We start from the raw sequence: 20,522 nt of genomic DNA, 5'->3' as shown, positions 1-20,522 counted from the left end.
AAAGGGTAAGTAAAGTTGGGGACCTTATATCTTTCACTGAAAGATATAAATAAAAGAGATGTTTTTAAAAATAATTTTAACTAATTATGACTTTTCCTAACTTGATCCCCAGAGAAACTGGTTAGTGTTTGTGTATTTTTAAGCACATTTCACATTTGATTTCACATTTTGCGGATGTAGAGATGATATTTCAAACCCATTCAGCCTTGTACAGCCTATAGTTTCTATGGTTACCAGACCCTTTGTGGAGTGACAAAGGTTGGCATTCTGATTCTCATGAGTCAAATTCTGGCCTTTGACTCCTTCACACCCCTAGCTAAGCTTGGCCTGTTGCTATGCTTGAAGAGCTGTCAGCAAGGGGGTTCCTATGGCAACAGGAATGGAAATTTGAAAGGAGAAGGAGCACAAAAGCTTGCTTGATTTGAATTTAAACAAAGAATGGGAGGTTGCTTGCCCTCCCTTCTAGTTGGTTGCAAAAAACCAAAAATTTAATTTTAGCAAGTTATTTTTCATTTTATAAATCTGTTTTATTCTTATTAATTTATTTAAGCAAAAGTCAGCATTTTTTCAGAAAGATATTCAACATGAAACTTTCGTACTCAAAATACACAACCCAAGTTTCATCCACTTAATAGAGGCAAAACAAAGATTTTAAACATCTTTACTATTATAGTTTTTGTACTGAAACTGCCCAGTCTTATTTTTACTTTACTATAGTTTTAAAAGGCTTAAATGATTTAGATGGTCATTGATTCATGAAATTTAGAGTTAAGAGGGACTTTAGAGATCTCCTATACCAACCTCTCTTATTTTATGGATAAAGAAACTACAGTGGAGAAAAATGAAACAACTTGCCCAATGTCACCCACATCTGACCTCCACCCCTGTGGAGTTTCCCCGCATTATATTTAAATGATTGCTTATTTATAGAAATACTTACATTATTTAGATTCTTTTCTAGTTGTCTTTTCAGTTAAAAAGTTGTTAGTTCACTAAGGCAGTAGAGACCATAGAAAAATACTGTGTTCCGAGCAAGATTAACTTGGGCTTTCATAAACCAACTGTGCCCCTCTAGACAGAAAACTCCTTACACCACTAAATGGCCTCAATTCAGACAGGTGTTCTTGAAAGCCCCTGCTTGAAGACAGTATTTTATAAATAATAAGTCTTCTGTTGATGTAAAAGTATATTTTTTCACATGTGTAATGTATTCCTAAAAAGTTTTGTCATTTTTTAACTTTATAAATTTATTTTGATTTATCAACAATCACTTCCATAAGCTTTTGAGTTTTAAATTTTTCTCCCCCTCCCTCCCCACCTTCCTCCCCAAGATAGCATGCAGTCTGATATAGGCTGTACATATACATTCCTATTAAACATATTTTCACATTAGTGATGTTGTAAGTAAGAATTAGAACCAATGGGAGGAACCACCAGAAAGAGGAAGCAAAACACAACAGAAGAAAAAAAATAGCAAATAGTATGCTTCACTCTGCATTCAAACTCCATAGTTCTTTCTTTGGATGTGGATAGCATTTTCCATCATGAGGCCTTTGGAGATGTCTTAGATCCTTGCATTGCTGAGAAGGGATGAGTCTATCAATATTAGTCGTTGAACAATGTGGCTGTTATTGTGTACAACATTCTTCTGGTTCTATGCACTTCACTCAGCATCAGACCATACAAGTCTTTCCAGGTTTTTCTGAAGTCCACCTGCTCATCATTTCTTACAGCACATTAGTATTCCATCACATTCATATACCACAACTTGCTCAGCCATTCCCCAGTTGATGGACATCCTCTCAATTTCCAATTCTTTGCCACCACAAAAAGAGCTGCTATAAATATTTTTGTACATGTGGGTCTTTTTCCCATTTGTGTGATCTCTTTGGGATATAGCCCTCGAAGTGCTATTGCTGGGTCAAAAGAAAGTTTTGTCATTTTAAAGAAGTTCCTTTTCCTTCTCTATTCAAAATCTCAGAATTTTCTTTTATTTTACTAGCTTCTACTCTTACTCCAATCTAGGAGAACAGAGTAGCTCTTCTCCTTATTAAGATTAATCCTCTGCTTATACGCTTGATCCATAGTCTCCCATCTTCTTCCAAAGTTTGCCTCATGAAATTTCCCCCACTTTCCATTTTTCTCAGTCTTTGTCTTATCTATCTATTCTTTTCCTCACCCTTCTGAAACATATCCAGGTCTCTTTTTAAAAATTAGATTTTGAGAGCACCGGCCCTGAAGTCAGGAGGACCTGAGTTCAAATCTGGCCTCAAACCAAATGCTTGACACTAGCTGTGTAACCCTGGGCAAGTCACTTAACCCCAATTGCCTAAAAACAAAAAAAAAATTAGATTTTTATTGATTTTTTTTATTTTTAAATTGCCTAGGTATTCCCTCATATTCCCCCCCCCATTCCAGAGATCCATCGCTTATAATGAAGAATTTTTTTAAAAAGAGGAAGGAATGAAAAAAATTCTACAAAACTGATTAATATATCCAAAAACCTGACATCTTGTGCAGCATTATACACCCACCTCTGCCAAGGAGTAGGAAGATGTGTCTTTTCAAATTTCTTCTTTGGGACAAAGCTTTTACTCTATAATTTTGTAATTCATTTTGTATTGTTTTGTGTTTCTTGTTCTTTCCATTTACATTATCATAGTCATTGTATGTATGTTTCTCTGTCATGTTCATAATTTCTTACACTGGCTATTTCCACCTTTTGTCATCTTGGGTATGAGATGAAACTTCATGGTTGTTTTGATTTACATTTTTCTTTCTTTTTTCTTTTTTTTTATTAATTTATTTTGATTTATCAATAATCACTTCCATATGCTTTTGAGTTTAAAATTTTTCTCCCCCTTCCTACCCACCCCTCTCCCCAAGATGGCTCACGATCTGATATAGGCTATACATTTACATTCATATTAAACATATTTTCATATTAGTGATGTTGTAAGTAAAAATTAAAACTAATAGGAGGGTTACTATCTGTGTCTTTTTCTCCATCCTTCACCCCCCATTTATGCTTTTCTTTCTCTTTTCTCCTCCCCCCCACTAGTGTTTTGCTTTTGACCACCCCCTCCTTCAGTCCCACCTCTCTTCTATTATTCCTTTCCCTTTTCTTCCCCTTTACCTTTACTGCTTCTTCCCTCCCTTCTATCCCCCTTCCCTTTTCTTTCCCCTTTTTCTTCCTACTGCCTACAGGGCAGGTTAGATTTCTATACCTAACTGATTATGTTATTCCCTTCTTGAGCCAAATCTGATGAGAGTAAGGCTCAAACAATGCTCATCCCCCTTTTCCTGTAATGTAATTTACCCTTCTCTGCCTCCTCCTTTCTCAGTACATTTTCTTAGATCAGACTAATCCACTCACTTGGATCCATTTAACCCACTTGATTAGATTTTTTTTTTATCATTACATCAAAGTCAACTTATATCCAACCCCTTTATGTTACTCCTTTAACATGGTGTAATAACAATACAGTTCTCAAGAGTTGCAAGTGTCATCTTCCCTTGTAGGGATGTAAACAGTTTGCCCTTATTAACAACATATTGTGTCTTTCTGTCTATTTACCTTTTTATGTCTCTCTTGAATCTTGTACTCGAAGATCAAATTTTTTGTTGAGCTCTGGTGTTTTTATCAGGAAGGTTTGGAAGTCCTTTATTTCGTTGAATATCCATCTCCTCCCCTGAAAAATCATGCTCGTTTTCGATGGCTGCAATCCAAGCTCCTTTGCCTTACGGAATATCATGTTCCACGCCCTATGGTCTTTTAATGTAGAAGCTGCAAGGTCCTGTGTAATCCTGACTGTGGTTCCATGATATTTAAATTGTTTCTTTCTGGCTGCTTGCAGTATTTCCTGTTTAATCTGGTAGTTTTGGAATTTAGCTATTATATTCCTTAGCGTTTTCAATTTGGGATCTCTTTCAGGTGGGGAGCGGTGAATTCTTTCTATAGTTTATTTTACCTTCTGGGTTCTAGGACTTCAGGGCAGTTTTCCTTTATGATTTCCTGAAAGATACCGTCCATGCTCTTTTTTTCATCATGATTTTCAAGTAGGCCAATAATTTTTAAATTGTCTCTCCTGGATTGATTTTCTAGGTCAATTGTTTTACCCATGTGGTATTTTACGTTTTCATTTATTTTTTCATTTTTTGGTTTCTGTTTGACTGATTGTTGTGCTTTCATAGAGTCATTAGTTTCCATTTGTCCAGTTCTAATTTTTAACGTGTTGTTTTCTTCTGTAAGATTTTGTACTTTCTTCTCCAATTGGCCAATTGTGTTTTTTAGGGACTTGTTTTCTTCAGTGTACTTTTTTTCCAGTTGGCCAATTGTATTTTTTTAGGACTCCTCTATCTCTCTCATTTGACTTTTTTTTTTAGGCAATTGAGGTTAAGTGACTTGCCCAGGGTCACACAGCTAGTAAGTGTCAAGTGTTTGGTCTGAGGTCAGATTTGAACTCAGGTCCTCCTGACTTCAGGGCCGGTGCTCTATCCACTGCGCCACCTAGCTGCCCCTCTCATTTGACTTTTAAAATCCTTCTTGAGCTCTTCTAAGAAGGCTTTTTGGGCTTCAGACCAGTTCATATTCCCTTTTGATGTTGCAGACATGGGTTTGTTGTCCTCTGCAGGATTTCTGTCTTGATCTTCACTCTTCTCATAATATGAATCTATCCTACGTTTCTTTTAACTCATGGGTGTTTCTTTATTCCCTGGCCTTTAAAGAGATTAAGCTCTTCTGCTGGGGAGCAGAGGGCACTGACCCAAGCTTCTTGTGTTGGGAGCCTAGGTTTTGGTCACTGGCTTTGTGTGTTGGGGTCTCTTATGTTGGCAGTTGGAGGCTGTAGGGTTCTGGCAGCTTACCTGGTGTTGGGCTGGAATCAGCAAGGCTGGGACTTTCAGGAAAATCTAGGTTGCCTGCTTTTCCTTTCTTTTAGTTTTCTTCAGCTTCTTTTGGATGGGTGCTGCAGGGTGTTTATCTGCCTGGGGCCCCTAGCAGTGCTGCCTTCCTTATTTCTGTCGAGGCACTGGCAGACTTCTTTGCTGTAGAATGCCGAGGCACTTGGTGGTTTTCTGAGCTGGTTTCCACCGGTTATCCCACCCTCACTGAGGCACTGGGAGGTAGAGCTGTTGGTGTTTGCCTGCTCGACCACCTGGGCTTCGGGATCTCCTCCTGGTTGGCAGTTGGAGGCTGTAGGGTTCTGACAGCTTACCTGGTGTTGAGCTGGAATCAACAAGGCTGGAACTTTTTGGCACCTCTAGGTTGCTTTCTTCAGCTCCTTTCAGACGAATGCTGCCAGGTGCTCATCCGCCTAGGGCCCTTTGTAGTGCTGCTTCCCTTATTTTTGCTGAGGTGCTGGGAGACCCTTTGCTGTAGAATGCTGAGGCACTAGAATCTCCTCCTGGTGTGCTAAAGTGGGTCTTTCCACTAGCTGGCTGGGCGACTCCTGTTTCATACTGCTCCCCTTCCCCCAGGGTAAGAGGGGCCTTTCCCGTTAATTCCTCTAGCTACCTGGGCTACAGCACTGCTGCTCCCCGTCTTTCTTCTGGTTCAGCTGTTCCAGGGTTTTTTCTGGGGTGATATTTTCTGGGTTTTCAGAGGTTGTTAGGGGAGGGTGAGAGCAACTACCTTTTTACTCTGACATCTTGGCTCCTGGAAACGATTTACATTTTTCTTATTAGTGAGTTGAACATTTTTTCATATGGTTGTTAATATTTTGTAATTCTTTTGAAAATGTACATCTTTTGATGACTTATCTGGTGGGGAGTGGCTTTTGGCCTTAATATCTATCATTTATATGGGTTTTAAGGTTTGCAAAAAGCATTATGTGTTCTCTGATTTGATCCTGTCAGAACCTTGTAAAATAGAACCTTTTCTTGTCACCATTTTACAGGTAAGGAAACTGAAGCTGAGAGAAGTTTTGTGCTTGCTCAGGGTCATACAATTAAGTGTGTGAGGCAGGATTTGAACTTAGTTCCTACCTGATTAGAAGTCTAGCACCCTATACTACTCTACATACCTCTTAGCTGTCATATGTGTATATGTATATGTGTGTGTGTGAGTATATACATTTGTGTATATGTGTATATATACATATATATAAAATATATTTATAATATATGAATCTTGGATATATATATCTTGAATACCAAGCCCTTATCAGAGATGTTTTATGCAAAGATTTCAACTATATCCCTTCTTATCCTAGATGCATTAATTTTGTTTGCACAAAAACTTTTCAGTTAATTAGAATAAAAATTATTTATTTTATCTTTTGTAATTGCTTCTATCCTTCATTTTGTTAAGACTTCATCTCCCCATAACTGTGAAAATTAATTTTTAATTTTCTTCTGATTTTCTTGTGATATAATTTTTAATATTCATGTCATGTATGTGACTTGAAAAATATATGATCTATTTCCATTGTAATTTTTGTATGGTGTGATCTTTAATATTCAGGTCACCCATTTTGAATTTATTGTGAAATATGGGATAAGATGTTGGTCTAAACCTCATTTCTGCCAAAGTGCTTCTAGTTTTCCCAGCAGTTCTTATCAGATAGGAAGTGTGGGAGACTATTAAACACTGGGTCATTGAGTTCTCATTATGATTTTCCCTTCCCTAGTTTGTTGTTTTGATAGAATTTTCTATTTTTGACCACTATCAAACGGTTTTGGTAATAGGCTATTTTATGATATAGTTTGAGGTCTGGAAGTACTATTCCTCCATTCCTGACATTTTCGTGTTTCCCTTCAGATATTCTGTATCTTTGGTTCCTCCAAATTAATTTGATATTATTTTATCTAACTCTGTAAAGTGTCCCTTTGGTCGTTTGATATAACATTAAATCTATAGGTTGACTTTTGTAATATTGTAATCTTTATTATATTGGTACAGCCCAGCCATGAAAAGTAAATATTCTTCTAATTCAGGTTTTTCTTTTTTGATTTTTTTTTTTGGCTAGGCAATGGGATTAAGTGACTTGCCCAGGGTCACACAGTAAGTGTCTGAGACCGGATTTGAACTCAGGTCCTCCTGAATCCAGAGCCAGTGCTCTGTCCACTGCTTTTTTAATTTTCAATTGTAAAATACTTACAATTGAATCTATACAAATATTTTTTGTGCTTTGTTAGATAAACTCCCATATATTTTATGCATTTTGTGCTTGCTTTGAATGAGAATTTCCCTTTCTGTTATTCTTTTGGATTTTGCTATCATTACATAAAAATGCTATTGATTTTTGTGGGCTTATAATGTAACCTGCAACTTTTTCTGAAAATATTGTTTCAATTAATTTCTTTTATCATTCCCTAGGATTTTTTAAGTAAACCACCAAGTCATCAGCAAATAGGGATAGTTTTGTCTTCTATTTGCCTGTCTTTGTACATTTAATTTCTCTCTCATCTTATTACTATTCCTCGTATTTCTAGAACTATATCAAATAATAGGAGAATGCAGCATTCCCCTTTTACTCCTATATTTATTGGGAAAGCTTCTAGTGTCTCTCCATTGCATATGGGATTTACTTTTGGTTTTAGATATCTTTTATGGTATTTTAAAAGTTCCCTCTATGCCTATACTTTGTAGAATTTTTAGCATAAATGAATGTTGTACTTTGTCAAGGGATTTTTCAGCATTTTTTGAGATAATCATATGGTTTATTTTCGTTTTCAAAATAATTATGTGGATAGTTTTCCTAATGGTAAACTATCCTTTCATCCCTTGTATAAATCCATCTTGGTCTTAATGAATGATTCTTAAATGAATTACTATAGTTGTTTGGAAGAATTTTATTTAAAATTTTTAACAATATTCATTAGTGTTAATGATCTGTAGTTATCCTTTGCTTTACCATTTCCCTGAATCCTAAAAGCAGTTTAGTAGAGTGCTTTCTTTCTCAGCTTTTAAGAATAATTGGTGTCCTGGGCAGATTCTCTGCAACTGTGGGGTTCTCTAAGCTAAGGGCTATTCTAGGTTACCTGGAAACCCAATTACCACCTCCCCTGACTGTGGAAAATTCATGTCTGAGGTTTATTGCAGCAGGACCGTGGAGAATGGGTAAGGGTATGGTACACCAAGAAAGCCTGCATCAGGCAGGAAATAACTTTTTCTTTAATTTTAGTCCCATACTTCTAACTTTCTGCTAGATAGCTCCATTTGCATTTGCTGTTTTTGCTTCAAATTCAGTATGTCCCAAACTGAACTAATTTTCTTCATCCACTCTTTAATCAACCCCTCTTCTAAACTTTCCCATTTCTGTTGACGTCACCACCATACTTTCAATTGCTCAGATTTATAACTTTAAGATCGCGATAAACTTTCTTTCTCCCTCAATCTTCCCCCTCCCACCATTCAATCATTTTTCAATGATTTTATCTCTAAATTTCACTGATTTTATCTCTTAAGTTTCAATTTCAATGATTTTATCTCTCTAATCAGTCTTCTCTTTAGTCATATGACTTAGTTTAGACCCACATTACTTCTTGTTTGGACTATTGTAATAGCCTCCTTGGTTGCATTCTTTCCCTTTACTAATCCATCCTTCACACAGCTGCCAAAATAATATTCTTAATGTATTTCCCCCTGCCCTAATCAGAAGCCTTTCATGACTCCCTGTTAATTCTAGAATAAAATAAAAATTTCTTAGACTAGCACTTCATTCTTTCTCAAACTTGCCTTTCTAATTACTCCATTTCATATATTCTATGTTTCAACCAAACATGACTAATCAATGTTTCCCATATTTGACATACCATCTCTTTTTATGCATTCACACAGTTATTCTTAGACATATTGCAGTCTCTTCTGCTTTTCTATGAAGCCTTCTGTGAAGGCTCAGTTCAGGTGCCATTGCCTCCATAAAGCCCCAGTTTATAATAATAATAGCTAATGTTTTTATGTCACCTTAAGATTTGCAAAGCATTTTACATATATTGACTCATTTGGTATTCACAACAACCCTATGAGATAGATGAAGTTGCTATTATTATCTCCATTTTATAGATAAGTTAACTAAGGCTGAGAAATGTTACATGACTTATCCAGGGATACTTAGCTAGTAAATATCTGAGGTAGGATTCAAATTTAGGTATTCCTGACTCTTAAGTCTAGTTAGTACTTTATCCACTGGGTCACCTTTCATCTCATATGTTATCTCACTTCAATTATTCTTAGAACTCTATGAACTTTACTCTTAGAGCTCTTGTCCCCCTTCACTCATTATCATTGATTATACTTAGCCCATGCATATTTTATCCCACAGTAGAATGTAACCACCTTGAGGGCAATGACTTTTGGCATTGTCTCTATATTCCTAGGGCCTACTGTAGTATCTTGATTACAATATAGATATTTAATAAATATTTATTGAATTTTAGTCATCAGTCAGCCAGTATTTATTAAGTTCCTACTCCATGCTAGGCACCATGCTAGGGAAGACAAAGAATGGCCATAAAGAAAAGAAAAAACAATCTCTGTTCTCAAGGAGCCCATAGGAGACAACATGCAAACAACTCTACATCGTTGTCAGACTGACTAACTTCCATTTATCCCAAAGCAATTTGCGTTCTCTAGAAGTCTTCCATTTCTGCTGCAGGTATTGAGGGTAAGCTACTAAAGGGCTAGTGAGGGATTTCCGTGTTTATCAGCTCAAGGCAATTTCCACTTCCTGCTGCTAGCCTGATCTCCCAGCTGAGATGTGGAGAATCACTAGTGTAAATAGGAACAACCTTCCCTTTTGACCTCAGGCCTTCTACCTCTTGCTGTGCCTATCCCTTGATAGAAAAGGAAGAAGAAAGTCAGTGAGGAATGGGACTTCAATTTGTTGTGCAGATTCAACTTCTGTCTCCTGCTCTGCTATTTCCTGCCTAATCTCCAGCTTTCAGAGGGAATAACAGTAGTGAAATGAGGCAGACCATCTGACCATTCATTATGCCTTCCATTTGTATTGCACTTGTCTTCAGTCTGATCTCCAGCCTCCTTTAGGAAAAGAAGTGGCTCCTTCCACTCAGAATGATGAGCATTCTCATACCTGGTCAGACCCTACACATTCCATTGATTTGGAACCCCTGTAGGTCATCATACAAACCCAATTCCCCATCCCTCACCACCTGATTCTTTATTCCAGCCACCTCAACCCTTCCATCCCAAAATAATAACCAGACACACTCACTCCCTTCCACTGTACCCTCCTGAGTTCCTGTTCCATAGGCAACAGATTTTTCTTTATCCTAAATCTTCTCCTTTCCCACTCCTTCCATCTTCTAGCTGTCACTGAAATCTGCCCCACCTTCCTCCCCAAACTTATGACACAGCCTCTATGGCTACCCTTTCCATTCATTCCTCACAGCTCATTAGTTGAACTAGGGGAGTTGAAATGCTCTTTGCTCCCCATTGCTACTTCTAGGTTCTCTTCCTACCTCTCTCACTCAGTAACCTCTCCTCCATTGAAGTACATTCAATTTATATCAATCACACCTAATCAAAATTCTGGTAGTTGTTGTTGACAGACTTCCAGGTCATTCCCCTTTCTTCTTCAATTAGTTCAATACTTGACTCACAATTTTAATTTTCTCCCCAACTCCTGCTCTCATACTTGAGGACTTTAACATATATATTATTCTCCCTCAAACACTCTAACCACTCAGTTCCTCAACCTACTCATTTCCCATAACCCACTCCTCCACACCACCTCAGCTACACACAAAAATAGTTTCTTACAAGAGGTAGGACTTTAGTTGAGACGTCAAGGAAGCCAGGGAAGTTAGGAAGTGGAGATGAGGAGGGAGAGAATTCCAACAAGGGGAACATTGAAAATGCTCATAGTCAGGAGATGGAGTCATCATGTGTGAGGAACGGCAAAGAGAACAGTGTTCACTGGATTGCAGAATACATGAAAGGGAGTAAGGTATAAGAAGACTGGAAAGGTAGTTATTTTGAAAGCCAAACAAGAGGATTTTGATTTTGAACCTGGAGGTAATAGGGAGTCACTGGAGTTTATTGAATGGAGGGAGGTGACATGGTCAGACCAGCATTTTAGGAACATCAGTTCCATAGCTGAGTGGAGGATGCATTAGAGTGTGGAAAGAAGTGATCCTATAAGTAGGGGAAATCCAGTGTAGTATGGTGTCATTAAAACCCAGAGAGGTCAAAAAGTATCCAGTAGGAAAGAGTGGTCAATAGTGTTACATACAGCGGATAAATTGAACAAGATCAGGACTGAAAAATTTGGCAATTAAGAGATCATAGAGAGCAGATTCAGTTTGGTGATATAATTTGAAGCCATATTACAAAAAGTTAAGTAATAGGAAAGAAAATGGAAGCAACAAGTGTAGATAGCTTGGTGGGGGGGTGCAGTTTGGTTAAAAATGTGCGGAAAAATATAGGAGAATACCTTGCAACAATGGTAGGATCTAGTGAAGATTTTTAAAAAGTTTATCTTGTCTTTATTGATAAACTATTATTTAACACAGCAGACAAGCAAATTTACAAAGCACAATTAGACAAAATAACACCAAAAAGCAACTGCAACTGATAGTAATGAAACTGTTAAAAGAAAAGAAGATTGCTTTTTGACCTTAGTAAGACAGTACCATTATGTTGTCTGTTGTATTTAACCTGATATTTTGTTGCTGTTTCATGTTGTCTTTTTTAAAGTTTATTTTTTTAGTTAATAGAAATCTATTTTCTTTCTCTCCTACCAGCATTCATTGAAAAAAAAAAAGAGAGAAAAAAACCACATTTTCTGTGATAAAGATGCGGTCAAGCAAAACAAATTCTCACATTGCCCCTGCTAAAAAAATAATTGTCTCATTCTGCATTCTGAATCTATCACCTCTGTTAGGAGGTAGACAGTATGCTTCATCATCACTTCTCTGTAATGATGGATGGTCATTACATTGATCATAGTTCTTAAAACTTTCGCTGTTTTTTTTTACATTGTTGTTGTAGAAATTTTTCTTCCTATTCTGTTCATTTTATTCTTCATCAGTTTTTCAAGTCTTCGAAATTGTTCATTCTTGTAATATTGGTGTAACCATATAAATTGTTCTTCTGATTCTGTTTACTTCACTATGCATCAGTTCATTCAAGTTTTTTCATGTCTCTTTGAAATCATCTATTCCTTCATTTCTTTCAGCACAACAGCATTCCATCACATTGATATACCATAATTTATTCTGCCATTCTTCAGTTGATGGATATTCTCCTTAGTTTCCAGTCTTTTCTAGCCACAAAAAGAGTTGATGTAAGTGTTTTTATACATATGGACCATTTCATTTCTCTTTGATCCCATTTGAATTTAAGTGGTAGCATAGCTAAATCAAAGAGCATGCACTGTTTAGTAAATTTTTACATATAATCCAAATTGCTTTCCTGAGTGGTTGTACTTATTCACAGGTCCAACAATGTTGCATTGGTGTGCTTATTTTCCCACAGCCTCCCTAACAATTATCATTTTCTATTCTTATTTCCTTTGCCAATCTGATGAATGTGAATTGGAACCTCAGAATTGCTTTAATTTGAATTTTTCTACTTAGTAATTGCTTGGGCTATTTTTTTTACATGTATCCAATTGGCCTTGGTTTCTTCTCTTAAGAACTACCTTTTCATGTTCTTAGAACATTTGTCAATTGGGAAGTGGCTCTAATTCTTATGAATTTGACTCAGTTCTTTATGTCTTGGAAATTAGTCCTTTAACAGAGGAATTTCTGCAGAGGTTTTTTCCCTCAATTAATGTTTCCCATTTCATCTTTATTTTATTGGATTTTAAAACCCATTTAAATTTTATATAATCAAAATTATCTATTTTATCTTCTGTGCCTTCTCTATCCCTTCTTTGGTCATGAACTTTTCTCTTATCCATAGATCTTATAGGTGTTTATTTTTCCCTATATTTCTCTTAATTTGTTTATGATGCCACCCTTTACATCTAGGTCGTATCCATTTGGAGCTTATCTTGGTATATGGTATGGGGTGTTAGTCTAAACTTAATTCCTTCCATACTGCTGTCCAGTTTTCCCAGAATTTAAAAAAAATCAAATATTTAACTCTTAAGTTGAAGTCTTTGCTTTATCAAGCAATAGGCTACTAGATTTGTTTTCTTCTGTATCTTTTGTATCTGATCTGTTCCACTGATTAATTTTTATATGTTTTAACCAGTACCAAATTGTTTTGAGAATTTTTACTTTGTAATATAGTTTGAGATCTGGAACTGGTCCCCTTCCTTCCCACTTTTTTTTTCATTGATTCCTTTGATATTCTTGACCTTTTATTCCTCTGGATTGATTTTATTATTTTTTTTCTAGCTCTATAGAGTTAATTCTTTGTAGTTTGGTTGGCATGGGACTGAATAAGTAAATTAACAGGTAGAATGGTCATTTTTATTATGTTGGCTTAGCTTACCTGTGAGCAATTAATATTTCTCAAATTATTTAGATCTGGTTTTTTTGTTTTTTTTTGGTTTTTTTTTATTTTGTAGCTGCGTTCATATGTTTGTATCTGTGTTCATATTGTTTCTGTGTTTGTCTTGGCAGGTAGACTCCCAAGTATTTTATGCTGTCTGTAGTTATTGTAAATGGAATTTGTCTTACTTTCTCTTCCTGCTGAATTTTGTTGGTCATATACAGAAATGCTGGTGATTTATGTGGGTTTATTTCATATCCTGCAACTTTGCTAACATTTTAATTGTTTCATTTAGTTTTTTGGTTGACTCTAGGGTTCTCTAAATAAACTATTCTGTCATTTGCAAAAGTGATCCTTTTGTTTCTTCCCTACCTATACTTTTTCATTTAATTTCTTTTTCTTGTCATTGCTACAGTTAGGATTTCTAGCACAGACATTGAATAGTAAAGGTAATAGAGGACATCCTTGCTTTATTCTTGATCTTTTTGGAAAGGCCCCTAGCTTTTCCCCATTACAGATAATTCTTGCTCTTGATTTTAGATAGATCCTACTTATCATTTTAAGGAAAGCTCAATTTATTCCTGCACTTTCTACTGTTAACATGAATGAGTATTGTATCTTGTCAAAAGCTTTTTTTTTGCATCTGTTGAAATGACCATATGATTTTTGTTTTATACTTGTAGTTTTCTTAATAGTGAACCAGCCCTGAATTTCTGTTATAATTCTAGTGTCACTATAGTGTATGATATTTGTGACATATTGCTAAAGTCTCTTTGCTAGTTTGTTATGTAAAATTTTTATATCAGTGTTCATTAAGGAAATTGATCTATAATTTTCTTCTTCAGTTTTGACTTTCCCTGGTTTAGGTATCAAGATTGTGTTTCTGCCATAGAAGGAATTTAATAGGACCCTTTCTTTCCCTATTTGTTTTTCAAATAACTTATATAGTATAGGAATTAATTGTTCTTTAAATGTTTGGTAGAATTTACTTGTAAATCCATATAGTCTTGTTTTATTTTTCCTTTGGGAGTTTACTTATAGCTTGTTTGACTTCTTTATCTATGATAAGGTTAGTTAAGTATTCTTTTTCCTGTTCTTTACATTTTATTTACATATATTTTCTTATATTTTATTTATTTTTATGCTTATTTCCTTCTTCAACAATTCAGGAACATCCAGCTATTATAGTGCCATGCTTTTTTAGCAATATGTAGGATTCTCTGCCCCATCAGGTGTTGGCTCATTTTCCTTTTTCCTGCACTATTTATTCAGAAATGTTTAGATTCACTCAGATCTCTTGGAGGACACATTCTCTTCTCTTTGGTATCTGAAATATATAGACAATTATCAGGATGGATATATATGACCAAAAGCTATTCCCTAATGGATTACGGACGGATGTAGAAATGTATATGAATAAACAGTTCTCAAAAGAAGAATTGCACACTTTTAACAGCTGTGTGAAAAAAATGCTTCAAATCACTAATAATAAGAGAAACTAACCAAAATGTGTAAAGTTTCACCTCATACCAGCAAATTGGCAAAAATGACGGAAAACGAGAATTGTTAATATTGTAGAGGCAATTGGAAGATAGATATATTAGTGCATTGTTGGTGGAACTGTCAGTTTTGGAAAAAATACTTTGAATTTATGCTAATGAGTAAAATACACATTGGTACATTGTTGGAACTATGAGTTGGTACAACCATTCTGGAAAGCAATTTATAAAGTTGTTGAAATGTGCATATCCTTTGAAAGTGTTTCACTACTAGGCTTGTTTGTCCTTCATTTTTGAAGAGGACCAGTGACGTCCTGGGATGATGTCTTGACTTGCATATGAATTGGATTTAAGTGAGGCAAAGTTGAACAAAATCGTCAGCCCCACTCTCTCTTTTAGTCATTGGAAGTCCAGTGACAAGACAGAAAGTCAGGGCAACTAGGCTAATAGCCCCATAGAAGTCATTGATAAAAAGGAAGTCCCCGTGATACCAAAATATTTATAGCAGCACTTTTTGTGATAGCAAAGAATTAGGGGTGGGGATGAAGATGCCTATGCATTGGGGAATGGTTAAACAAATTGTCGCACGTGAATAATGGAATATTACTCTGAACATTAATGATGAGTATGATGAATACAAAGAAGCATGGAAAGATTTATGTAATCTGATGCAGAGTGAAGTAAGTAGAGCCAACAAAACAACATATACAATGACCACAACAATGTGCGTGGGAATACAACCACCCAAAAAAATCAGTAGTAAATGTTATAAAACTGCAAAGAACAAGCATGGCCCCAAAGAAGAGAAATGAGAAGACACCTGCACACCACTCCTTTGCAGAGGTGAGAGGTTCGTGGGTGTGGAATATTGTATGTAATTTAGAAGTTCTGCTTTGTCCCCATGTCACACAATTTTACAAAGGGCCTTCTTTTTAATAACCTTATTAACCTAGGTTAATAACCTTTTAATAACCTAGATTCTTATAACAACCTAAAATACTGTATGTAGCTTCTCATTTTTTGATACGAGTGAATGTGAAGCATGTGACGTGTCCATATTGCATCAGGAGCCCCATCTTTAATGAAGTATTTTCATATCAACATAGTAGATTTAGAGCTGGAATGGACCTTAAGGTTCATCCATCATATCCATCTCCTTCATTTTACAGATGGCAAAACTGAGGCCAAGAAACATTAAGTGACTTGTCTTTAGTCACACAGTTATTAAATTTCTAAAGTAGGATTCAAACTCACATCTTCCTGACTCCAAGTCCATTGTTCTATCCACATTGCCACCTTTTGTCCTGACTTCAATGGAGTTCTGTCATTAGAAAGTCCAATATAAATCTTTCATATAATATCCCATCAATTTCTCTGAAATTTTCTTTGTATTTGTCATTGCCATCTGTAAGTTTGCAAAATAATAACATTTTGTCTGGCATTAGTTTGAACAACATGTCTTGCATATGTAATCAAATGAACATCTTTAACTGTCATCTGTTGCATCATCTACTTGAAGTGTAAAAGAGGATTTTAGTGCCTTAATCACGAAGTTTTTCAGACATGTGAACATTTCTTTTCCAACCATATTCTCTACAAGTGGAAGTATCCAAAGTTTCTTTACATATGATTTACCAAGCATTGTTTTATTTGCATCAATAGCTACAGTTAGGGCCAGTATTTCTCCTTTTGGAAGGTTTTTTTTACACTTTGCAACCATATTAGCAACCTTATTTAAGTAATCCTTTTGATGTCACATTGTTTTAAAAAAAATTTATATTTGCTTATTAAAATAATGTACTTCCTTCTGCAAAAATTTTCCTGCCTTATGTATTCTACATATATATTTCGAGGGTAATAATTTATTAGATTTTATGTTCTTTGGTATATAAGCATTCATGTAAATCAAATAGTAGTCATTCCCTCCAACAATAACAGTATTTGTAAATACCAACGATAAATATAGATCATTCTTAAAAATTTTTTGCTTTTTATTTTTTACTTGTCTATTTCCTCATGCTTGCTTCAGCTTCTCCAATAGATTTTCTCTTCAAACTCATTATGTATATTTAATAGGGATATTATTTCACTTCAAAAAATAGAGACAAAAAAGTAAGACAAATTTAAACTGTTGAAAATCTCAAGCTATTATTTATAATTATTCTCAAGTTATTTGAGTGTTTTCTTAAGTTGCAGGGTTTTTTTTTGTTTTTATATTTTTTTCCCCAATGGAGGCCAGCTTTTATATTGTTCTTACCAAAATAAATGATGTTGTTAAGTCGCAACATGTCTTAATGTCATTCTGGAAGGAAATTCATATAGCTATGCTTTAGGGCTCTGTTTCTGACTTTTCTCTGGGCTGTTGACTGTAGCTATATACCGAGTTGCCTTCATACCTCTTTTCCCATTTTCCTTTCTCTCTTAACACAGTCCTACTCAGGACTGACTAAATAGTTAAGTTGATGTCCTCTGGAAACAGTTATTTATTAACTCTCCTCCTACACTGGATACTTTTTACAGTTGCCGTTTGGTTTCAGTGCTGTTATTTTTCAACTGGGGACCCAGAAGTTGATAAAGATTGGAAGCAGTGGAAGGTTAGTTGCCCCAGTTAGCAAAAGGATTCTACACCTTTCCTCTCCTTTCATCAAAAATACACTCTTCTGTGCCACAGACAGAGGCCAGAATCTAGCATGTTGGGCTATCAAAGCAGGGCAAATGGGAAACGAGATCATATTTACAAGTGTTTTTCTTTCCCTCTCCAACTACATCTGATACCTATCTGCGTATTATTTATTAGAAAAGATACTGGATTGGTTGTCTGGAGGCCTGGGTTCGTTTCGTAGCTCAGCCACTAACTACTGGTATGACCCGTCTCCTATGAGTTTATCCTCATTTTACAGACGAGATGGTTTAAAGCCCTTTCAGCCCCTAAAATTCAATGGTCCTTCCTTGTTTCCTTTCCCACTTTCCCTAACCCTTTTCTGTCCCTTGTATCTGGAATGTACTTCTCTTTACCTTTACGTCTTAGAATCCCTAGCTTCCTTCAAAATAGTACTTTCCTTTTTCCTTTTCCTCCTTACCTCTCCAGGCACATAATGAATGCTTAATGAATGAATGTTTTCTGTCAATTTTTTCCCTCTTCTCATTTACCTCTCTCTTGCTTCCTTTTCTTTACTCTCCTTCCCCTTCTCATCTTCATTTTTTCCTTTTTTTAAAATTTCAGCAAACATTTTACACTCGTTTGCTCACTTTCCTAAATACTGTCTTCTTGTATACACTTTACATCTCTTACTTTCTATTTGTGCTAACACTCCCATTCTATTTATCATATATTTTCTGTTCCTCAAGTTTCTGAGCTTACCTACTACAGTCTCTTTATCTTCTCTCCTATTCTCCCAAGCTAGATATTCTGTTCTCCCACTGGGACAACCAACTGGGACAAAAAAAAGTCTAGTAGAAAGGTCATTTTTGTCAGAGGGGAGATTGAACTGTTGGGTAAGAGGCATCTTGGTTAAATTTCTTCTCAATTTTTTTTTTAACTATAGTGTTAACTTGGTTTTTCATTGACTTTTAAAGTACAAATTTATTGTCTTCAAGTTTGTCATTAATTGTATGAAAAGGTCATGTGTAGCTAAACTTGATATCCTGAATTCTTAATGAATATTATCAATAATATTATCTTAGTTTGGTTTTCAAAACAAAGGCGGCAATATATAGTGACTTTGTTTTATTGCAGAGAGAAATTAAAGTGAAAACTGCCAAGTGTACAATGTCTCTGCTTTAGGGAATCAGAATAATTCTGATTTGCAAATCAGATTATTCTCATTACAAAAAGCTTCTTAATCTTGTAAGTATGAAACAAAGGGTTTCTTTAACTATGCTCTAATCAATCATTTAAGCACTTATTCAGAGCATATGGTAATAATAATAATAACACACTGAGTTCTTTAAGGTTTACAAATGGCTTTTCACATAGCAACCTTATGAAGTAGTGAAGCAGAGTTATAACAGAGACTCGAAGTGGTGTCAAGTGACTTGTCACAGTTAAGTGTCAGAATGAGAATTAGAACACAGTTTTCTTGGTACTAGATACCCTGGCTATGTTTGATATTGTGAGTTAGACAAAAAGAACAGTCTTTAAAATCATAGAGTTTATAATCTACCTGGAGAAGCAATTTTGCATATTAGAAACAATTAGAAAATAATATAGAAGCAATAGATGTTGAATAGTGTTATGCTTTAGAGATTTATTTGACAGACCACCTAGGAGCAGAAGAGTGGGAATAGTCATTGCCAACTGAAAATCAGTCAGTAATAGAGCACCTTCCAAATTATGATGTAAGATAGGAGGAAAAATAGGATTTGGTTTACAATCAGCTTTTGAAGTCCAGATTTCTTGTGTAATGTGAGCCTCTACTGGTGTTTGTAATGATTGTTCTGGTGTGGTTTTAACTTTTTCAGCCATTGTATTTTTTTTTCCCCTCTGAGTTTCCTGAATATCAAGTTAAAATGTTAGCTTTGTTTACTTCATGTGAATTTTAGAGCCTGAGAACCAGACTCATACTTTTTGGGAACAAAATTAAAAACAAAAAGCAAGGGAATGTGGTGCAGTGCAGAGAATACCAGATGTGGAATTGGAGGACCTGGCTGTATATCCTAGCTCTGACACTTTGACAAGTGTCGTTTCAGGACCTCAGCTTCCCAATCTACAAAATGGGGGGGTGAATCAGTTTATCTCCAAGCTCCCTATAAACTCTTAACATATGATTCTATTAAATTTGCCTACAAAGGGTGGAAGTTTTTTTTTAATAATGGAAAACAAATACTATAATACTACAGCAGTCTTTAGCATGTGGTACTTTCGTCTAATTATTCAATTTCTAACTTTTCTCTAGCCATTCCACCCTATGGTGAATCTGGATTGTTCCCGAGATTTCCGTCCTTTTCTCTGTGCACTTTATGCACCTATATGTATGGAATACGGACGTGTTACACTACCCTGTCGTAGGCTATGTCAGCGGGCATACAGTGAATGTTCCAAACTCATGGAAATGTTTGGTGTTCCTTGGCCAGAAGATATGGAATGTAGTAGGTGAGAAAATCACTTAAATTTGTATTGGTTGTTTTTTATCATGTGAATGGAGAAAATAGTGTTTATTAATTTAGAACAATAATTCCATTTCTAAAGACCTAAGTAGTTTCTTAGGGTTTTAAAACACTAAATGGATTCAAGCTTGGAAGTGCAACTTTCTTTGTATTAAGAACTCGTTGAGAATAAATACCTATGCAAATTACATTTAAAAAACCCACAAAAGCATATACAAAAGTAAAACCCAATTTAAACATATATAAAGAGAAAGACATAGGAAATATTCCACTCATTTGTTTCTGCTGTTAAGAATAGACTATGGAATGCTATGCAATAAATATAACACAACAAAATATACATTAATTAATATTATGTCTAATTAGAGGAGAGAGTTGGGTGAAGAGAGGGGATGGCATAATCAAAAAGGGAGCATAGTGCAAAAAGCAAGACAAAACCGTAGAGAAACAAGGGCAGATAATTTGGGAAAGACACTGACAGATAATCTGTAGACTGGAGGGAAAAGTGAGTT

At 35.5% G+C, this 20,522-nt stretch overlaps 1 protein-coding gene across 1 annotated transcript in view; it reads left to right on the top strand.

Moving 5' to 3' along the window:
* Positions 1-20,522, top strand: part of FZD3 (frizzled class receptor 3) — a 79,214-nt gene that overhangs the window by 38,713 nt on the left and 19,979 nt on the right. The window contains exon 3 of the mRNA XM_027853926.1: positions 19,800-19,996. Within this exon, the coding sequence (XP_027709727.1) occupies positions 19,800-19,996 (197 nt within the window). The remainder of the gene's footprint in view (positions 1-19,799; positions 19,997-20,522) is intronic.

Source organism: Vombatus ursinus, unplaced genomic scaffold (genome assembly GCF_900497805.2).
Source record: "Vombatus ursinus unplaced genomic scaffold, bare-nosed wombat genome assembly UNPS02010219.1, whole genome shotgun sequence".
Lineage (NCBI taxonomy): Eukaryota > Metazoa > Chordata > Mammalia > Diprotodontia > Vombatidae > Vombatus > Vombatus ursinus.
Note: the sequence above shows the minus strand (reverse complement) of the source record. Positions and strands in the feature narration are given on the sequence as shown.